The 23666-nt window shown below is 41.1% G+C and overlaps 1 protein-coding gene across 1 annotated transcript; it reads right to left on the bottom strand.

The window, feature by feature from the left end:
• Positions 1-1572: 1572 nt before the first annotated feature.
• On the bottom strand, positions 1573-22787 carry pip4k2ca (phosphatidylinositol-5-phosphate 4-kinase, type II, gamma a). The gene is made up of 10 exons (XM_033629365.2): positions 22292-22787; positions 20251-20348; positions 19934-20030; positions 19676-19825; positions 8583-8729; positions 8344-8382; positions 8127-8240; positions 7451-7715; positions 5964-6067; positions 1573-5779 (listed from the first exon to the last, which is right to left on the bottom strand). Exons 1-10 carry the CDS (start codon positions 22448-22450, stop codon positions 5699-5701), a joined length of 1254 nt encoding a protein of 417 aa, XP_033485256.1. The 5' UTR covers positions 22451-22787; the 3' UTR covers positions 1573-5698.
• Positions 22788-23666: the final 879 nt, after the last annotated feature.

Below are 23666 nucleotides of genomic sequence, written 5' to 3'. Positions count from 1 at the left end.
GGCGCTAAAGGAAGAGTCAGAGGTCACCAAAGTCAGTGGGGTTCGTCATCTGGGGAGCATGAATGTTTGCACATAATTTCATTAAAATTGGTAGTGTCATCACACACCCCCAACCCCCACCCCCACCACCACACACACACACACACACACACACACACACACACACACACACGTTCCAAACAATAATGACTCAAAGATCTTTCAGAAATTCTTTGTAAAATATATTTTGGTCCAAAAGCTGATTTGCAAAAATACAACATGTGCAATCATCGAGGAGATGAGGCATCATACAGAGTGAACTGTATCTACGCTGCCTTGCCAGTGTTTAGGAATGCTGTATCAAGTCACTGTGTTAAGGCTAACTGCAGAAGCTACTGAAATGTAGTGTTATTGTCGACGTTTACCACAGTACTCTGGTTATCACTAAATCTCAAATGTCATCACGATACACAGACGATAGTTCTATTGTTATATCTGTCTAAGTCTTATCCTACCACAATGATTCACAGAGCGCACAGTTGTCTTTTTAATGCACAAACACTACACCATGTTCACACACCCCCAACCCCCACCCCCACCACCACCCACACACACACACACACACACACACACACACACACACACGTTCCAAACAATAATGACTCAAAGATCTTTCAGAAATTCTTTGTAAAATATATTTTGGTCCAAAAGCTGATTTGCAAAAATACAACATGTGCAATCATCGAGGAGATGAGGCATCATACAGAGTGAACTGTATCTACGCTGCCTTGCCAGTGTTTAGGAATGCTGTATCATGTCACTGTGTTAAGGCTAACTGCAGAAGCTACTGAAATGTAGTGTTATTGTCGACGTTTACCACAGTACTCTGGTTATCACTAAATCTCAAATGTCATCACGATACACAGACGATAGTTCTATTGTTATATCTGTCTAAGTCTTATCCTACCACAATGATTCACAGAGCGCACAGTTGTCTTTTTAATGCACAAACACTACACCATGTTCACACACCCCCAACCCCCACCCCCACCACCACCCACACACACACACACACACACACACACACACACACACACACACACGTTCCAAACAATAATGACTCAAAGATCTTTCAGAAATTCTTTGTAAAATATATTTTGGTCCAAAAGCTGATTTGCAAAAATACAACATGTGCAATCATCGAGGAGATGAGGCATCATACAGAGTGAACTGTATCTACGCTGCCTTGCCAGTGTTTAGGAATGCTGTATCATGTCACTGTGTTAAGGCTAACTGCAGAAGCTACTGAAATGTAGTGTTATTGTCGACGTTTACCACAGTACTCTGGTTATCACTAAATCTCAAATGTCATCACGATACACAGACGATAGTTCTATTGTTATATCTGTCTAAGTCTTATCCTACCACAATGATTCACAGAGCGCACAGTTGTCTTTTTAATGCACAAACACTACACCATGTTCACACACCCCCAACCCCCACCCCCACCACCACCCACACACACACACACACACACACACACACACACACACACACGTTCCAAACAATAATGACTCAAAGATCTTTCAGAAATTCTTTGTAAAATATATTTTGGTCCAAAAGCTGATTTGCAAAAATACAACATGTGCAATCATCGAGGAGATGAGGCATCATACAGAGTGAACTGTATCTACGCTGCCTTGCCAGTGTTTAGGAATGCTGTATCATGTCACTGTGTTAAGGCTAACTGCAGAAGCTACTGAAATGTAGTGTTATTGTCGACGTTTACCACAGTACTCTGGTTATCACTAAATCTCAAATGTCATCACGATACACAGACGATAGTTCTATTGTTATATCTGTCTAAGTCTTATCCTACCACAATGATTCACAGAGCGCACAGTTGTCTTTTTAATGCACAAACACTACACCATGTTCACACACCCCCAACCCCCACCCCCACCACCACCCACACACACACACACACACACACACACACACACACACACACACACGTTCCAAACAATAATGACTCAAAGATCTTTCAGAAATTCTTTGTAAAATATATTTTGGTCCAAAAGCTGATTTGCAAAAATACAACATGTGCAATCATCGAGGAGATGAGGCATCATACAGAGTGAACTGTATCTACGCTGCCTTGCCAGTGTTTAGGAATGCTGTATCATGTCACTGTGTTAAGGCTAACTGCAGAAGCTACTGAAATGTAGTGTTATTGTCGACGTTTACCACAGTACTCTGGTTATCACTAAATCTCAAATGTCATCACGATACACAGACGATAGTTCTATTGTTATATCTGTCTAAGTCTTATCCTACCACAATGATTCACAGAGCGCACAGTTGTCTTTTTAATGCACAAACACTACACCATGTTCAAAAAGGAGTCTCGCCAGAGTAATGATGGAAGGGCTCATTTTCAGAAAGTGTCAAATCACACATCGACACATGAAGGTATGTCAGTAAAAAGGCAGGACTGATCCGAACATTTGGACGAGTCACTTCATTAACACGGGCCCAGCTTTGTGGGTAAATGCTCCGAGGTCAGTCACCCCACATCCTCCTTACAGGCTGTGGTAGCTGAGAGATGCAGGGCCGCCCAATATGTTTACAGGCCAAGTGATTTGATATGCTTTCTATTTAACAACACACATCTACCACAGGTTTGGAAATTAACTTCATTGTCCACCTGCCACTGTGGCCGGTGGATTCCAAACTCTACCAGCCACTCAGTAGATTATTTTGGCTGGTGAGTGATGCACATCTTGCAGCCACTTGCATATTTTACCAGTATTAGGCAGGTGGATGACGCTAATTTCCAACCCTTGACAAGGCTGTTCTGTACATTAACTTTTAAATTTAGCAAAGACTTTGGTGGAGATTCATTCGAATTGTGTTTCATTGAACCGCTTGGTCACAACAGAGCTGATTTTACGGTTTGCAAAGTGCAAATCCTGCTCGGATAAAGCTTTGATCCCACACATTTGGCACACTAAAAATTCAAATGGCCTGCTTCAATAGATCAATAATAATATGCAAAGTCTAGACTACCATTATTACCATTTTTTAATACCCATCTCCATTAAAGATTATTCTAGGATTTAAGGAAAAGTTTCACATTTTAGGAACTACGTTTATTTGCTTTCTCAACAAGAGTCAGATGAGCGGACAGAAACATTGGTTATCTTAGCTTAGCATAAAGACTGGAAACAACGAAACAGCTGGCCTGGCTCTGTTTAAAGATAAAAACTCTGCCAAACAGCTCCTCTAAAGCTCACTAATTAGCATGTTATATCTTATTTGATTAATCTGTACAAAAACCAAGATGTAAAAAGTACAAGTCGTGCACATAACATCATATAAACTGCAAACTGTCGTCTTTAGAGGCTGGCAGGAGGATTTTGTTACCCTTTGACAGAGCTAGGCCAGCTGTTCCCCCCGTTTTCAGTATTTATGCTAGGCTAAACTAGCTTAGCATAGCATCTCCTGGTCCTCCTATAGCTTCACTTTATAAAGGGGATCCCGTGGAGTCTTCTACACTACAAAATCACATACTATGCACTACATATCCAACATGTGTACCATCGTTCAACAAACTATTGTTTAAATTAACCATAGCTTTATAGTAATGCATAGATATCGGATTCAAAGATGGTGCATATTTATTCCAGTGGAGTTGCTCGCCTGGTGCATAGGCCAAAAAAAATGTTTTCCAGCTTCCAGGTTTAATTCCACGGTATGCGGCCCACTGAATATGCGGAGTAGTGTTTCTCCCGCTGGCCCCGCCCATGAGTTCCTATTTGACTCAAAGACTTTACAATGTGATGACAGATTTTTGAATCACTTTGCTCAGCTTGAGGAAAGTTCTACAAATATAAAACCTCTATGGACACAAAAGTCAGAATAGAAAGATTCATAATTGACCTTGTTTGCAGTTTGAGGTGTCCTGTCAACATTTTTACAGATGCCTCTTTTATAATGGCGCTCTATGGGGAAAATGCTTTTTGGGCCACAGGGGATTCTTTTCACTGAAATACCACGAGTGGTCACTGGGAAAAATTCGTAGCAAGGCGGCCTGACATAAACAGGATGTACTGAGCTGCAATTACCTAGTTCCTGCCAGGCCTCCAGGAGGTGCACCGCGATTTGAAGCCATTTTTTCGTAATGGCGAAACAGCGGAACCTCTGGGTCACTCACACGATGCCCGCGGCCCAAAAATATTTTATTCCATTGACTTAAATGGCAAAGGAGACGTCTGTAAATCAGTGGATACATTTGTTTGAGCATCACAACCCCCAGGAAAATGACGTTTCACTGGCAGGATTTGGTCCCGTAGCATTTGGAAAGTCTAGAAGAGCTGCACGATTAAATAATTTAGTCCCATTCAAGTAAATGGAGCCCTAAAACGGATGTAGCCAGATCGGTCGGCAGAAGTCTCTAACGTGCCTTCTCTATGAGCCGCACAATACGGAAGCAGTCACCTGGGTAGTCTTATATGATGTTAGTTTTTATCATAAACTTTTGTTTGACACAAAGTTTATTTTCTGCAATATTCAAAAATCCAATATAAAAATCCCACAGGCCTTTTGATGAGGGAACCAGAGCGACACTAACTTCCAGAAAAACGTCATCCCTGCAGCACTTAATTGCACATCAGGCTATAACCACTGTTATTCACCTCCAGAGAGGCATTTATTACTTACTGACGTTACAGAGCTGCCTCCGCTGCTGTCCGTTGTCATAAACGTTGTCGTCACTACCCTACTGCATTGTGTGACGTGTGCCAGTGTAGCGTAGTGTTTGCATACTGTAATGTTTCACCGAAAATAGGATGCTTTTCACAAAATACTGGTTTCATACGTACTAAAAAAATCTCACTTCCTGTTTCAGCCCACTAAGTAGCATGTTAGTAAGGAATTTCGGAAGCAGCCACAGTCTCTGTCTTCGAGTACTAACAAATCTTTCGCTTTCATTAAACATTTGCAAAGCTGATTTTTTAAGCATTTTAAATCCTACATCGTTCACTTGCTGTCTTACAGTCTTATTTTTCACTTCCTTTGCTGCCTCATTGCTGCATATCTTGGTGTATTACTGACCCCTGTAGATCAGTGAAGCAGTGTGACACCATTAGCGAGACCGTGTGCATATGCGTCCTCACGTACGAGACACAAAATGGGGACATGGATATGACTCTAAACACTACTACAGGTCAAAAACTCCACAGGAAACCTTTAACAGACACACACGGTATTGATATGAATCTTCCCATCTAACTTTTGGCAAGAAAGCAAATAAGCGCACTTTTCAAACGTGTCAAACTCCTTCGGTAAGTTTAGTTCATGCCTGGGAAACCAGAGCAAAGTGACTGACAACAAAAAAAAAAAAAAAAAAGAAAATGATATTTGATCTCGCACTGATGTGGTCTAACACTGATCAACAGCAGTTTGTTTCCATGTACCCTAATGCTCCAGAGTTATTCCATTAAAGAGTGCTTAATATCTATAAGAAACGCATCTTAAATCTTAAAAATAAATATATGCATCAGAAGTAGTACATCATGTTGCTACAATGTTAAGTAGTCTCGCCTCAGATCACCGTCTTTAAATAGCGATCTGTGTGTGCATACTATTTTTGGTCAATGGTAAAATAGACGTTTAGCTCTCAGTTGGATCGACTTATGGCGGCGCTCGTCGCCAAGTGTTACGCAAAGATGTTAAAGATGAAGTCGCGGAATCGTTTGGCGTACTGCTCGGGGTGGACTGTGGAGATTTCAGCACCGGCCTGCAACACAGAGAGAGGAGATGGAGACAAAGAGAGGTCACAAACAACATCTGTATACATCATTTCATGACATGACACGAGAGTGAACATCAAACGTTTGGCCTCTGTGCAGGTACGGCTGAGTGTTTTCAACAACCCGACGGCAGCCTCTCCACCTCTTTCCTTCCCCTCTGGCGCTACTCACCCCGTGTTTGACAGTTTTTGCTGCATGAGCGGCTTTCTTCTTGGTGTCGTACTGAGTGAGTACGTCAATCAGGCCCATGAAATAGACCTCCCTCTGAGGGGCTCCTGAGATGAAAGACAGAGAACAATCAGGGTTATTGTATTGGGCTTGTACTGACAAGATTGTATTGTGACAGTCGTGATGTGTCATCGAGATTAAAGCTCCCTGGTAAGAAATAAATATCAAAGCCTATTAAAGTGTATCATTATTTTCCAGATGACACAGATGATGATATTGTAACAGACATATCAAAGACTTCAAAGAAACATTTACAACAGATTCTGTCTTTGGACGGGCTACAAATAACGATTCATCTGCAGGTTGTTTTCTTGATTAATCGATTAAATATTGTGTTAATAAAATGTTTGAAAATTATTAAAGAGACGTCTTTAAATGCATCCAGTAGGTTAACCCCAAAATATATTCCATTTACGGCAATATATCACAGAGAGAAATCCTCACATTTCAGGAGTAAATTCTTAGCATTGCTGCTTATAAAGTGACTCAAACAATTATTCAATTATCAAAATAGTTGCAGATAAAACTTTTGAGGATTGGAGTAAAGGACTACAGCATGCTAACTTTTATTAGAATGATCCGCTCACATTCACACCTACGGACAATTTAGAGTCACCAATTAACCTGCATGTCTTTGGACTGTAGGAGGAAGCTGGAGTACCTGGAGGAAACCCACACTGACATGGGGAGAACATGCAAACTCTGCACAGAAGGGCTAACCCCCGATTCAAACAAGGAGCCACCTTACTGTGAGGTGACAATGCTAACCACTGCACCACTGTGCCACCCTCTGACTGCAACAGCAATATTTACATATCTCTATTGCAGCAAATATTAAAAACATATACTTGAAGATCAAGAAAAACTGACTGGCAGCTTATCAAAATGGCTGCCTAGGGCAACCTGCAGTGTTCATGTGTGGATAGGGAGAACTTTAGGCATGTAACGTGCCATTATATCCTTTGTGAAGCATAGCAGGTAAGGAGATATTTGTGGAATTGCAGACAAACCAATGAAGTGCTGGCTCTTAGGACAGGACTTTTTACATGTTGACACATAAATGTACAGTTACTCTTCGACTATACTGAGAAACAGAGGCGCAAGAATCCGCTACAGAGGTCACTGTCACATGTTGCAACACTCCCACAACACGACTTCTGGTAGTAGCTCTTTTGTTTTTTGGCTTCTGATAAGTCAACATCTTCTTCTTTTCAGCTTGGCTTTAAGGTTAGGGTGACCTCACCATCTGTCGGTTTGGCAAGCTCTCCACACCTCTTCAGTTGTGCTTTTGTGTCTTCACTTGGACGGAGATTTTTTTATAACAGTGCTTGTGTGAACAAGATTTTCTTTGAGAACAAAGGAGGAAAAACAGCCCTACCTAAAACATGTTGTTTCAGTCCTTATCTTGTGAACCTGAACCAAGTATTCACCTGGGCAGCTCCCGACTGCGTACACATCCACGTAAGGGTCGTACTCCCCGGGCCCCAGAGGTTTGCAGGAAGACATGTAACCAGCGATTCCCTCCGGAGAGTTGCCATAGGAGCCCACCGTAGCACCCGGTGCCAGGCCGTTCTCCGCCTCCGGTTCTTCCTCGTTGGACACCTCCTCACCCTCCTCCTCATCCCGTTCAGCTCGACCCACGTCATGGATACCGAGCAATAGGCTGTAGTCCATGATCTTCAGTTTCACCAGAAACTGGAGGAAACAGAAGAGGTACTGCGTTAAGAAGGTTTGACAACAAGGTTCATGATTCATTGTAGGAGGAAAAGAGAACATAATAGTATTTTTGAAAAATTCACATAGAGAAGCTGGAACCTGTTAATTGTTTGCACTGTGCTTAAAAAATGACTTTTACAACGATCAAAATAGTTGCTGATTAATCTTTGACGAATCAAGTAATCTACTAATCATTTTATGTTCAATCAAATCATTTGATATCTAAGTTTGCCTTCTTTATTAATAAATCAATTTTACTTCAATCCTCCTGCTGCCAAAATGGCATCACAGGAGTGGTGCGTCCTTAATGTGCTGCTGCTGCCTCTGTGTGGTGGAGGTGTGCAACAACAGTGAGGCTTCACATTAAAAGACATGTAAAAGGTCAGCTACCTCCACATCTCTGTTGAGTTTCTCCATGAACTTCTCCTTCTGCTCATCGGTCACATACACCTTCTGCATGTTGTTCCTGAAGTCCATGTCCTTGAAGGTAGGAAGCTCTTTTACCTTTAGGAGTAAAATAAATCTTTAGCAGGACACACGGGACATAAAGAGGAGACAGCCTCACATCATGATACAAAATGGATATGAAGTGAGATGTGTCATTTACCCTTTCTTTGTCACTTGCTTCTCGAGACACCAGAGAGCCCTGCAAGAATAAACTGTTATAAATATTGTGACACAGAAACACAGAGGAGGATGAAACTGCTTTTGCTCTGAGAGAAAAAGGTAACAATGGCCTGACTCCAAACCATCTCTGGACCGTGTTAGACATAACTGCTATATAACTTCCTCATTGCTTTGTGAACCAGAGATGAGAATAAGGATGTGCGTGCAGTTCCTCCTCACCTTCAGGTCGTACTTCCTGTGTACCACCAGTCTGTGGCTAAACATGTTCCTCATGACGATCAGGTAGGTCTCCTCACTATCCACGCTCACCCGGTACATGCCCAGGAACTGTGGCAGCAGGGTGCTGCCGTGACACTTGACTATGTGCTGCAGAGAGGAAACAACTGTGAATTTGCATGGCAGGTAGAGAGAGTGGACTCTTTGGCATGGGCAGCCTCAGTGTTAAATATACAGATGGTTAAATAGAGTAAAAGAGTAAGAGGGGCAGTACCTCAGAATCAAAAACACATATTTTTCTTTTACCTGTAGCGCTGTTTATCAGTCTAGATTGTTTTGGTGTGAGTGGTACTCAGTTTGTGGTGCTCAAAGCGCCAAAAACAGTATGTTTGAAAAACTCAGTTGCAATGTTCCTTTCCAGAAATTATGACCCGGTTACTCAAGATAATCCACAGACCTTGTTGTGAGTAGTTTCACGTAGGAACAATTTTCTTTTTACCAAACTATACCTGCAAACTGTATCATCATGCAGGAGGAAGAATGCATCTACTCATGGGAGAAACTGTAAACACTCATGGTGTTGTCCTCGGCTGAGCTGTAAAGTTAGATAGCTCAGTTCCTAGCTAGTTCTAGAGCATGATTCCCTCTGTGCCTTGATACAGTTGGTAGGTGGATGCACCAATTTATCGGCCACATGTCGGTACAGGCTGATATTCGTTTTGTTGCCTGCTATCAGCCTGTCATTCCCCTGATGGCAGTGACCGATGTTTATCTGTTGTGTTACATCAATTTTGCATAGGCTGAAAAGCAGGGCTCCAGACTAATGGTGTCACATCATCATGGAGACGATACAAAATGTGTTTGGAATGAACCGATTACTTCCCCGAGATGCCTTCAGGACATAAGGACGCAGTGAACTCACTACATTGTAAACAACAAATCTGAGTTGACATCAGCGGGAGGAGAGATGGTTAACGTTAGCTGCAGGCAGCCAAATTCTTATTTCAAACATCCGTATTGGTATCAACCCAGAATTTCACAATCAGTGCATCTCTAATTCCTCCATGAAACTGCTCACAACAAGGTCTGGTGATTATCTTGAGTAACCGGTTCATGATTTCTGGGAAGAGATATCGCTGGTGAGGTTTTTTTTTTTTTTAATGTATTTTGGCGTTTTGAGCACCACAAACTGAGTACCATCTAGTTCCACTATAATGGAGAGAAGGCAGACATTAAGCAACTCACACCAAAACAATGTAGACTGATAAACAGCACTACAGGTGAGAGGAAAAATATGAAGTTTTTAATTTTGGGGTGGACTGTCCCTTTACAGGTTTACATCTGTTCATATTTAAAGGTCACTTTGAACGCAAAGCAATTACTGAGTGTATTAAACTTTGAGCCATGCTCTGTCAGTTAAAATAGACACTAACTTCAGACTGACCTAATTCAGTGTCCCCTGAAACACACTGGGCAGAATGTAAAAAGACGCCGCTCTTCTTGTCTCAACACTGTTTTATGCATTTTGTTTTTTTAATTTCTAACCCCTGGGCTCCTGGCACAGTGGAAAACACCTCAACACCACAACAGACCAGGCTCTATCCCCAGCTACAGTGCCTCAGGGTTATCCTGGAGCCCTGGTGAAAACTCAGGTATCATGTTTCTGTCACTGCAACAGCAGCTCGTACTTGCTGGATGAGGCACCTGAATATTTTTGTGACACTCTCCTCTGGCAGGTGAGAGGAGGCAGTTGATGGCTGCTTGGGTATCAGAGGAGACACATGGCGGTCTACACCCTCCCCATGCAGCAGGGAAAGCTGGCAACAACATGGACATCAGTAGTATCGTGGGGTCTCTTTCTGTCCACCCGTGTTCAGCACACACTAAACTGGGGCTGCAGCTGATTATTACTTTCATTATTAATTAATCTGCCAATTATTTTTATCTATTGATCAATTTATCGTTTTGTATTTGAGACACCAACTTACTGCCTTGCAGTTGTGTGCCTCAGTTTACCAGTCAAGTTGCAGTTTATATCCATGTCTGTCCAGACTACGGGCTCTAGTTTCCCGGCACGGCGCAGGGTGGCGAACCCTGCGCAGAGCTAGTTTCGAGCAGCGCAACCCAAGGCGCGCTCAGTTTGGTAGTTTGGCAGACCGAGGTGCGCTGAGATGGCTGTGGCAGCGCAGCAGAGGGAGGTGTCGACAGATCCAGCTTGGCGCAGTGACAGTTTCGTGCCAAATGGCTTCGCCGAAGGTGCGCTAAAAGCTCGCCAGCTGAAACCAGGTCTACTGTCAGCGCACGCGGAGCGCAGCTGGTGTAGTGGTAGTTTGGCTGACCGGCGGACAGTGCGCACACATCACCAAAACCTCACAGGCAGGTTTCCAGAATGTCAGGCACATTAACGATGCAATAAATACCCACAAAAACCACTATTCAATGCAACTATCTGCAATCAACACATAAATGTATCTCTATATCGACTGTCCCGTCACATCTGATGTCAGATCAAAGGGGATTGGCACCATTTGGCACGTTTGGCACGCGTAACGGAAACCCAACCTGATTTGATTAACACAGCTGCAAACTAATGAGTTCCATCCCTCTCAGCCAACCACAAACAGCCACAGCATCAGATAGGGAGTATATATTCAGCATCTGCCATTAGGGCTGCCACTAACGATTATTTTCATTGTCGACTAATCTCTCAATTATTTCTTCGATTAGTCAACTAATCATTTCATCGAAAAATGTGTTAGAATGTTGAAAAATGTTGGTCTGTCTCTCCCAAACCCCAAAATTACATCATCTAATGTCTTGTTTCATACTCACGTCAAAGGGTTTTAGTTCACTGTCACAGGAGAGTGTGTAAAGCTGCCAATATCTGAACGTAAGAAGCTGCAGTAAGAGTATTTTGGGGTACTTTTATAGTGCTTTTCTATGAAAAATGACTCAAACCGATTAGTCGACTACTAAAATAGTCACCGATTATTTTAATAGTTGATCCAAAGTGTGGGATCATTTTGAGAAGGTGAAGGACGAACCCAAGGTGATATGTAAACTCATCTTCATTGGTCGACTACAAACATGACGTATCATCTGAAACATGGAAGTAGCTACATGCCCATTAGCCCACAGCGTCATTAACAGGTGGCACAAAATTGAAGACATGATTCCTGTGAATAATTTCAAGTGAGAAACATGCTGTCTTCTCTTAGAGACTATTTTACAGAGGACTACAAAGGACTGATAGAGAGCTTCATCACATGGTGCAACGACAATAACCTGAAGCTCAATACCAGCAGAACCAATGTGCCTGTAGTGGATGACCAGAGGAACCACAGAGAACAGAAAAGTTGTCACCATGACAGAAGACAGTGCTTTAACTGTGGATGTTGTTGTACAGAAGCTACAAATTCTATAACATGAAAGCTTTACACACATCCTCAACCTCGCAGCACAAAAGAAAAATACAATGAGCACAGTCTCAAGATGGACACCCAAAATTAGTGTCACTATTTCAGTATTCGACCAAATGTCTCCCCTCTGTTCCTGAGTCATGCTGTGGAATAATGGCCATAAAAGTATTTTTGCAGAACATTATGATGTCACAGTGACCTTTGACGATGAAATTCAAACCAGTTCATCGATGAGTCTGAGGAGACATTTGTGCTAAATTTGAAGAAATTCCCTGATGGTGTTGCTGGAAAATCTCTTTCATGAGAATGAGACAGACAGATAGACAACCCCAAAACAAAATCTCCGGCCATGACTGTCGCTGGCAGGGAGGCATAAAAAGCACTACAAAAAGATGCCAATCGCAGTTTCCCAGAACCTCAGATGACCTTTTCAAAATGCTGCAAAATGTTTGTCTGTCCCAGATATTCAGTTCATGATCTCAGACAACAGAGAAAAGCAGCAAATCCTGAAACTGAGAGGTTGGAAATATTTGGCCCTCTAGCTTGAGAAGAACTTAATTTTCCAGTCGATTAGCTGTGATCTATTTATCACTGCAGCTCTACACAAAAGAAAATGACAACAGCACAATGCAGCAACACAAATGGTGCCTTCAACCCAGCATCATCGGCAGAGTGGTGCAATACGACAAAACACAAACTGCACCTTGAGATAATATTTGTTTAAAGTACATGCTTTGCCAAATCATTTATATCATGACAGCAATCCCTTTTAGTTTTCTTGCAGGTGTTTATTTAGTTGAATTCCAATCTGTTTATTTTTAATTAGCTTTTAATTAAACATCAATCGTCTGTCATTTATAGCAGTACAAAATTACATATTGTAATACATATTCTTATTTCAAATCTTTTACCACATGGATTAACACTAAACAAGAACTAAATAACTCAATTAACACTATTAATGCTTTCTGCTCAAGGTTTATAACAAAGGTTTGCACATAACTAATCCATGCCCTCCATACACTACAAGAGACTTAAGTCTGACACCCTGACACATGTCAAGTGAGTTTTTAGTCACAATTAAATTCCTTTTGAGATTATTTCCCATCTTGCTCCTGGAGAAAATCTTACACCAAGCTCCCTTTAAGAAATATGACATATTAATAATGACTTATGTGTCCATAAAAACACATCGCACTAGAAACAAGATCAAAGGCGTCATATGTCGACAGTATTCTCGTCAAGTCGGCATCTATATAATCCATGAAGATAAACCAAATTTGAACAATTTGCACAATTTATCACCCAATAATATAATATAATATTCACATTCTTGGGCCTCTTTCCGTGTTAATGGACTAATTAACGCATGTTAATTGCTGTTTGGTGCTGGAGACAGCGCAATAATTGATGGTTGACAACGTTCACGTCAGTATTTGCACGAGACAAGACCATAGAACAGTGATTCTCAACTCGTACAGCCGCAGGGTCCAGATTTCTTCTTAGTCATTAGTTCAAGCTCCACACAGTTTGTGGTATATTCAATGTCATACTTGTGTTTGGCCATGTCGATGAGCTTGTTTGCTGTCTCTGTGATGCTGTTTGTTAGTCACTCACTCTACAACAGGAAACGGCACTTCAAAATAAAAGCTTGTGCTGGAAAATCCCTGTACTTAAAAAAAAGTGTGTTTGTTTATAAACTTGACAGATTCGTGAATCACTTGTGGTCCATTCAGAATGGGCCTGTGACCCACTTTTGGACTGCGACCCACCAGCTGGGAACCACTGCTATAGACTGGGTGTTTCTCAAAGTCAAGGAAGGATTCTCGAATGGCCAAATTTGAAGGACGCTATGTCATCGATCTCCACCAAGGACTGTTCCTATTTTAGGGATTAGGGATGCACCAATCCGATATCTGGATCGAATATCGGCCCGATATCATCAAAATAGATGGATCCGGTATCGGAAAATGCAACCTATACCTGAGGCGATCCTTTTCCTTTAAATCTATTGCGACGCGAGCTACGTCATACGTCATGGAGCGAAGGAGAGAATCTGCTGTGTGGAGGCATTTCACACTATTTCAACTGCTGTTGCACAATTGTTTATTTTTGTTAAAAATAAATAGTTCATCATTGCATTAATCTGTTTCATCTTGTTTCATTTTATCTTAGGAAAGAACTGTGTAGTCATCAATGCCTGATGCCTCTAGTCTTTTCTGTTCTACATGTAAAGGTATATAACTTTTTTGGCCAACCATGGTATCGGATCGGTATCGGGTATCGGCTGATACTCAAAGCCACCACATCGGGTTTGGTATCGAAACTGAAAATGCTGGATCGGTGCATCTCTATCAAGGATCCTTCTGGATTTTTACCAAGGACTGAGCCCTTCCTTCAGAGAAATTCCCAGAATGCACGTGTGGATCCTCAGTGGGTATAAAATCCCCACAATGCTTTGCACACGATTTCCTGTAAGTGAAGGCAGGGCCTCTTCAATGAAACCTGCGGCAGCTTGGCAGGGTTTAAATGAATATGTAATTTATTTGGGTTAATGTCTCCACAAGTTTTTATCATACAAGCGTGAAAATACTGACAAAAACCTCATAATTTGCACTTTCCAATGTGTCCACTGCCACATAATGAGATTTTTAAAATAACCTGATTAACATACAGTACATAAACCTAAAAAAACTTTTACAGCACATTTACAGCAGTGATGTGCCCCAAACATTTCATTGAGCCTACCTGTTTGTTTTTTAAAGTATAATGCAGAAACATATTCTCCCAAAAAGTCATGTGACTCTGAAAGAAACTGCTGACATTTTTTCAAAATTGGAAAAAACATCAGTGGGGGGAGCAAAGTCCAAAATTATCACAGTACCCTTAGACCCTCTCAGTCCGCTGAGGGTTAATGACACACACCTGGGGATACTCGTTAGCCCGTCCAATGTGTGTTCACTGAATGGTAGGAAGGACTCTTGCCTTGCCTCTCTTGACTTTAAGAAACACCATCTGACTCCAAATGACATCACCTGAGCAAGATGGCAGCGGCCATATCCGCGATATTTTAGCTTCACTTCTGCACAGTTGGGGTTAGTGGAGATCCATCGTCCATCTTTATATACGGTCTATGGTCAAGACTAAAAACTCACAATAATATTATGTTTGTTTGGTTTTATTGAAACATCAAGACATGAAAAAGACTGACTTAAGACAGCGCAGACTGAGCTTATGACCACCTAACACTAAACAATCGAGATCAGGGAGCGCACCAACTGAGGTGAAACTCTCATGGTTTTATTCTGACATTGGAAATTCGAAAGTGAAATCGCTTGGAAAATTGCCAACATTTTGTGGTTAAAACATAACTTATCTGGTCTTTAGAGGCTGTGATTGAATTATTTAAGTGCAAAAACAATTCAGAAATGTTTGTTTGAAGCTGGTCTCAAGATCAAATCTATACACCTACCTAAAAAACACAAAGTCTCATCCTAAACACTGAATACTCATCCAAATAATGCCTCAAAGCCAAAGGTATAACAATAATAAAGCCCTCTGCAGCACAGCAGTCATGTCAGGCTTAAAACTTTTAGTATTTAGTATCTCAATATTCAGTTTTTTGAAGCTGAAAAACAAAGATATTTAAGTAATTCAGTATTTCACTCGGTTAATATCAAACAGTAACGCACACGTCAAAGTTAATGTTGACAAGAAAACTGATACAACAAAATGCAACCTGCAAACTGTGATGATGAATGAGGGAAACTGTGCAACGCCAACGCAGAAGCTCTGATAACAATGAGTTCATTCAGGGCCATGTGAATTAAAAAACACTCTGAAACAGAGCTGCCATTTTTCCTCATCTCCCTCCCAGTTCTATGTAGGCTGCGTAACCACAGGCTGCACATTCCAATAGGAGCTCAAAGCAGCCAAAAGTTTACACAGTGGTGTGTTTAGGCCAAAGTGAGCCCCAGTTCTGAAGTATCCACACGAGTGCTGATACCACGGCAGGGCAGCAAATGTGACATAAAGCCTCACAGAAACAAACAAAACAGAGGTGAAAGTGTGTCACCTCGCTCTTATCTCTCCTACAAATGTACTCTGCTATTTACATGAACACAGATGCGTCGATATGAGCATTTGCATATCTTTAATACACCAGCAATCACATAACAGAGTGTTTGTTCCCAGCGCACAGCGGGGTTATAACCTTGATGACGAGGGATTTTGTTGTGTCTGTATTCTCAGTTTCCCCACAGGGAGGTCAGCAATCAGATTAACTAAATGTGGCACCTTAAAGCCACATTTAGGGTCTTGCTCAGGGACACTTCAGCAGGACAGATGTTTGCCATCCTCAAACACGTCTTCCTTCTCACTGTACCACTGTGCTGCTCTCCGCAAGATGTATAAATCTAAAAATAGTCATATTTGGGTCGACTTCCCTCACCTACGAGGCAGAAAAATAAAAAAAAAATCCCGCAGGAAGTGCTCATTATAGGAACTCAGGTTTTTTAGGGTTTTGGCTAACAAAAGGTCCCGACAAAGGTTAAAGAGAATGTTCTGTGAAAGTAGGACACACAGAGCCGCAGATGTGCAGCTTTATACACAGTTCAGTGAAGCAGACGGGAGGTGAGTGTTCCTGGCTCTGTGTGTGATGTTACCACGTCTGGAGACCGACAGGCAAACCTTAAATGAATGATGGAGTGCGTAATTGAATGAGCAGACAGCAGTTCAACTATAGCCTGATTTTCGCGGCAGCATCAGCTGTGATTTATTCCCAAATTCATATCACCCAACTCTTAGCCACATCTGGGTCCAGATTTAATTCAGTTAACAAGAATAATAAATAATCTTGCAGCACATGGACAAAATCTAATTCAAATCCAGGTCATGTGTGAGCTTTGAATACTGTCTAGTGATATTCTTTTCCATGAGCACACACATACTGTAGTTTTGTTTCTACTCAATCACATATACATCCTCCTACTGCCCCTAATTTGCCTGATATTAGACAGAATTGTCAACTCATTACAGTGTGTTTTCATCTTCAGTCTGACATTGCGTCTACTCTAACCAATCTGCAAAGGGGAAGGGATTCAATTTTCTCTAACCAATCACTGGAGACCCACATATCCTCCTCAATCTAACATCATTTGAAGTCCACGCTGATGCACAGCCATGCCAACTTGCTAGCCTTACTGAGGTTTTAAGAGTGGAGCAGAGTACAGTAAAAACAAACTAAGATGCCGGCTGATATCAGGATGATGTGGATTTAGAACGATGGCAGCGAAAATCTCACCTATAGTGCTTGCCATTATTGTTGTCATTCCTAACTGGTTCCGGCACACAGTTTGACATTAGGCTAGTTTGAGATGAAAGTTGGAAAGTGAACGAGATCGGGCAGCTGCAGCAGAAGACGGTGACAGAAAGCCTAAGTCGGACATTTTTCCAGCAGCCTACAGTCTCTACAGGAAGTGACAGAAGATCTGATGCCACTTTATTTAAAATGTTATCAGAACCAAATGTCAGTTTGTTCGCAGCCTCCGAGTGTTTTAATTAATTAATAATTATGACAAAGTAGCCTATTAAAAGGCTTTACAGGCGATCTGTAATTTCTGTTCATGGTTCAACCTCCATTTTATACTAATTCTCTTGTAAATCAGCATCATATCAGTTTGACCTGTCCCCTCAACTACAGAGGCTAAATAAATTGTGTCTGATTATAAGGTCAGTATTGTCAGAGGAAAAAAACACAAGACAACAGCTTTCATTAAAGATCAGTCAGATACAGTCAGGGCTTCACATCTGTACACGTTATTATAAGAATTCTCAAACCCCACTGACCATAAGTGAAGTGTGATGCTAAATTAAAACAGTCCAATCTTAATGTACAGTAGACTCTGTATAGTTTATGATAAGTGTATTAAGTCTCTGACGACTAAACTTCACCAATCTCTGAAATTCAACAAAAATAAAAATCTTTATCTAACACGTCATATTGTTGAGTCACTAAACCAATCAGCTGTTAGATCAGGTGAGACCCGGGCATTTCCCATCATGCCCTGGGTCTTGCAGTTGCAGGAAAGCAACTTCAGCACCAGGCTCTAAAAACTGCGGCCAACTCAATCTCGTGAGAGTATCGCTGTCCACTTTTGCATGACTTCACAGCTAGTCCTTCATTTTGTAATCGAAATAGGCGGGGATATCCAGACGGCGTTGCCATAGGCACAGCACCTGTGTTACATGTAACAGAGACGTTGCAGCTCTGCAATATAGCTGAATCAAATGAAATCATATCCATTTTAATCTCTTCTTGCGATTCACTGAACACTTCCTTTTCTGTTGTACTATGGACAACAATTCGGAGAACAGCAATTCCGGTGTAGGGGTGTAAGGCAAAGCTAATCAGCCGTTGGTCGAGGAAGTACAGAAGTACAGATTTGGAAACAATCACATCATTGCAGCTGGGAGCCAGCCCTAGTTCTATTACAACTTTCCTATGGGAATGTCCACAGACGACAGAGTCAGCCAGCGTGCTGACGTCATCGGCATCTGTGTGAGAGACTACTCTCAAACTTGCCTATTGCTTGAAAACAGCTTGGTTAATCTCAACTGTGGTGTTGATTGGCTAATTGTTAGTCCCCCAGTGGAGTTCACTGGTCGGTTTTTACTTTAATTGAGAAATCACTGTTTCATATCACGATGTCAGATGAATCGGTCAACTCGTTGGAGTAGGTGGATTCTAATGTCGGGACCCAGGCAAGCCCCGAATACTCCCTAGTGCATCACATGTGGATAAATCTGCTGTAGAAAATAGTCCCCAACAAATGCACTATTTTCCTCTTGTTTAACTAATGTTTGTTAAAAACTACAACACCCAGCTGTTTAAAGGGAATTCAGCATTACTTTTTAACAATGAAAACCAGAGCTGGGTGACACGGCCAAAAAAATAAAAGCTTGAGGATGATTGACAATTTAATTTTTATAGTAGACTAGACTAAGACCTGATTGAAACGTCCTTCATGGAAAACACCTGCACAGCTGACAAAATATATGTTACCATATATCCCAAATGCTTCAAGTAGAGCATGGACACCCAGTTTTTAAAATCAGTTTCAGCAGAGACAGAGCAAAAAACTGCAGCTGATTGTGTTTCATGACAACAGCATACTATCTGCGGACAGCTGGCTAGTTAGTGTCCGATACCCAGCAGATAGAAACAGACTGAACAAAGCAGAACCAGCAGACTTTTTAGTCGACTCCCTTCGAGGATTCAACTCTCATGACAGGTAACGCCTCATCAACAAACAGAATGGCTCAAATCAGCGCTCAGAGACCCTTTTCCATCTGTTCCTCTCGGAGATGCGACTGTTAGAGTCACTCGAGATAGCCAGAGTCAGCTAACCACCTGGAATCGCAACAGCCCCCAAAAACTACAGCAGGTTTAAAATAGGTTAAATTCTGTGTAGCTGTCGCTCCAGCCCTAAATTTAAGTATATATTTGTGACACATTTAAAAGATTCACAGTACAAGTCTTGAGCGCCACAGAGAGGACAGGATAATATAGACACCAAATTAACACATTGTTGGTTTTTGGTTCTTTCATGAGATTTACTGATAATGAGAAAAATAGAGAACATTGCCAGACTCTTCCTTCAACCATCCAGATCCTACCTGGTGGTACTCAGACAGGATGCTGTGCATGTCTGCAACATCCTCACTGGAGATTTGCTTGATGACCAGTGTTCGGTCGTAGGAGTTGAGGAGCAGACAATCTCCCTGGTCATCGGCACTCCTCATCGGGGGGCTGCGGGTCAACGAAACCTGGAGAACATGAAGCACACAGTTAAGTGAAGGGATCAGCTACCTTCTTATTCAAATTAGAATTATTTAGATATAATGATACATCCTTTTCGTAAATCAGACACGTACCTGATAGTCCAGATCCTCAATACCAAATCGTTCCCTTAGATTACGGAAGACTTGAGGACAGTATTCTTTGAACTTGAAATGTCCTGGAAGATTTTCTCTGCAAAACGGGAAGAGGTAGGGAAGTGAGAAGAGGCTGGCACACAAACAAATCTTTCACACACTCTTTGAGAAATTTCCAATAAACCAAAACACCAGTTAAACTCTACAGTCCAACTAAGACGTCATGACTTCATCTGTTTATGAATAGCAGGAGACAAGACAGTGTCTGGTACTTCCAACCATTCCTGCTTCAGTATTTACTCATGTCTGTGTCTTACTTGTTGAAGAGATGGTTGTTGACTTTGATCTTAGTGTTGGCTTTAAAGTCATCGGGCAGCAGCATCACAGGAACAGGCACCTGGTTAAGATCATTGATCTGAAAGATGGAAAAGGAATTGCTATAAGACAACCATTAAACAGCACGTAAGTCTAAAATAGGGCTGCGAGAAACATTTAATGTCATCAAGTGATCTTCTGTTGAGCTACAACGATTAGTAGATAATACTTTGACAGTCAATTTGAAATGCGTCTGATTATCTCCTTTCTCATTTTTGTCATCATAATCTGAATATACTGAGGGTCTGAACTGTAGACGGGACAAATCGAGCAATATGAAGATGTCACATTTGGCTTTGGGACCTTGTGCTGGGGTTTCTGTTTTTTGCAGCCCTATATTAATTCCTTGATTAACTGATTGGTCTCTAAAATGTCAGAACACACTTTAAATGTCCATCCTAGTACCCACGGTGATGTCGTCAAATGTCTTGTCTGACTGATCTTGAATAGGGTTGCAACAATATACTGGTTTTAAGGGTTACTGTGTAATATGAAATTTGACAGTTATTATGAACATTTTGCTTATCTACGGTATTAGAAAAAAAATGCAACCAGATGGTGAATCTTACCTCCATTTTATTTCTTTTTATTAAGAACAAAGGAAACACTTAGCACATCTATTAAACAAGACAGGTGCGTTGGAGAGAGAAGATCAAAAAGTTGCAGAAGGACTCACGCACACTGTCTAACTTGCAATATATAATTAATTTGCGATGTTTTGGTACTAGATCTTCATCAGGCAAAAAAAATCTGATGAAGGTCTAGTACCGAAACGTCATCCATGTTATTAAGTTTCAACTGTAATAAATCCTTTGTGCAACCTAAAAAACCCTTATGATGTCATTCTATTAAGGGTCATTAAAATTAATTTCTAAAACATAATAATAGTTTATTAGGTGACTGTGTACTGCGATACTGCCGCAATCCTCCCAACCAATAGTCTAAAAACTAAGAGATATTTTATGTACTATGATGTCAGAAAGGAACAAGCTGCAAATGCTGCAGATTCATATTCTGTCGATCAACTGCAGATCTAGTCTAAACTATTTGTATTTTTGAAAGCATTATCTATAATATTGACTTGGCGTCTTCACTGACACTCAAACTGTGTCACCATGTACACACCTGAGACTATAACGTTAGATGGAAGACGTACTCGCATTTTTTATTAAGTAAAAAAAGCAGTAACAAGTAAAAGTCCTGCACAAAAAATCTGAGTTAAAGTACTTATGTATTAGCATTAAAATATAGGCTACTTAAAGTACCAAAAGTAAGAGTACTGATTATGCAGAATGGCCCATTTTGGAGTAATGTATATTATATTTTTTAGTATAATTATAGCTGCATTGATGTGTAAATCATTGCAGGTGGTAAAGGTGGAGCATATTATTACTACTTTATGTATTGCTGAGTAATTCTTAATAATCAATTGCAATTTATTAGTCAATAACTATTAAATCTAAACTTTTAAAGTACCTGGTAATTGATGTTAAATAGATGTAGTGGTGTAAAAAGTACAATACTAGCTTCCAAAATGTAGTGGAGCAGAAATATATGGTAGAATAAGAAGGACATGTAGCTTACAATTGTACTGAAGTAAAGTACAGTAATTTAGGAAATGAACACTGCACTTGACTCATTGAAATAGGACATTTGTTACCACTGTCCCTTACTGAATTTTGATAGCTATTACCAATATCCATAGCATTTTAATGGAATTTTAATCAACAACTGTGACCCCATATCCAGGTGCTGCTTGTTGTTGACAGGTGTAAACGTGTGTCTAGGTGTGTCTGTGTCCGGTCAGTATATCCGGAGCACGCCATCTGTCGACATGTAGCCCCAACATTAGTCTATAACTACAGTTTGATCCTGTGGTGTCACAGAATCTGCCGGGTCACAGATTTCGCTGTGACACCAGCAGCAGGCTCGCGTGCTAACAGCTAACAGCTAACTAAGCTAAGTTAGCTTGCACTGACTCACCGAGTGATTGACGCCCCACATGAAGACGCTGAGGACGGGGTCGCTGGCTCGAAACACTTTGACCTTCTGCTGCACGAAATGCTTCTTCTTCGTTTTAGTCTTCGGAGCCAGGACCACCATGGGACTGGAAGTGGCCCCGGAGTTACCGAGGGCGGCCATGACCACAGACGGGCTCTCCTTGTCCCTTGTTGGTGCGGCAGGCGGCGGTGACACCTCTTCCTGATGGCTACCGTTACTAAGCTAAACTAGCTAACGTGTCTGTCTCTGCTCCTCCCCGGGTCTCTGTCAAACACACACACACACATACACATACACGGACACACACACACGGACACACAAACCAAAGGTCACCTCTCGAGCTGTCCTGTTAAACTGACGCTATTTTTCTAACGCACACTCTCAACCTGCGGTATGAATCATTACTTCACTTCATTAATACGTGACTTCTTGTTCCCAAATCATCGCTGACAGTCCTCCACCGCCCCCTCGAGCCCACCCTTGTTATTATCAACCACGTGGTGAGTTTATGATTGACAGATGACAGAGACCAATGACAGCGATACTGGGGTGTCACGTGATCGCTGGTGGGTGGGTACAGCTCTCTGACTGTGACGTCAGCACTTCGTACATTACTTCAATGGTGGAAGAAATACTGTTTTACTTGAGTAAAAGTACAGAAGTATTATTAATATCAGAATGTACTTTAAATAAAAATATAGAAAGTATATAAAATAAAAAGTACCTTTGTACTTTTACTCCAGTAAAAATATACATCAAAATGACTTATAATAAAAATAATAATAATAATAATAATAATGATTATATATATATATATATATATATATGTATATATATATATACGTACTTAAAGTCCCAAAAGTAAAAGTACTCTGTATGCAAAATGACTCATTTCAGAATAGCAAATGCTGCATAATTAGATCATAAAGAGTGACACATTAATTTGTGTGCATCACTACTGTTGCAACCAGTAAAGCTGGAGCAGATTTCAACTACTTTATATACTGCTGGATGGTTTAATACATGTAAGGTATCAGTTGATTTATAGTTTGTATTAATAATTGTTCTTGTTCAGTTACATTTTAACTGAAAGCCTGCAGATGATCAATTAAAAAGCCTTAATAAGACAGTTTTACTGCATAATATGTAATATGAGGGTGAAGGTCACATTATCTGCTCCTCTATCACCTGTCAGCTGAACAGCCTGCGGACTAAAACACTACAGATGATGTAAGGTGATTAAAATTTAAAAAGCATCCAGAATGTCCGTCAAGCTATAGCTGGCTCGACCTCCTGAGCTCACATGGACTTCTGTGTTCTCTGCTCCCTCCTCGTAAGTCAATGCTGGAAATTTTTG

This window comes from Epinephelus lanceolatus, chromosome 8, assembly GCF_041903045.1.
Source record: "Epinephelus lanceolatus isolate andai-2023 chromosome 8, ASM4190304v1, whole genome shotgun sequence".
Taxonomy (NCBI): domain Eukaryota; kingdom Metazoa; phylum Chordata; class Actinopteri; order Perciformes; family Serranidae; genus Epinephelus; species Epinephelus lanceolatus.
Note: the sequence above shows the minus strand (reverse complement) of the source record. Positions and strands in the feature narration are given on the sequence as shown.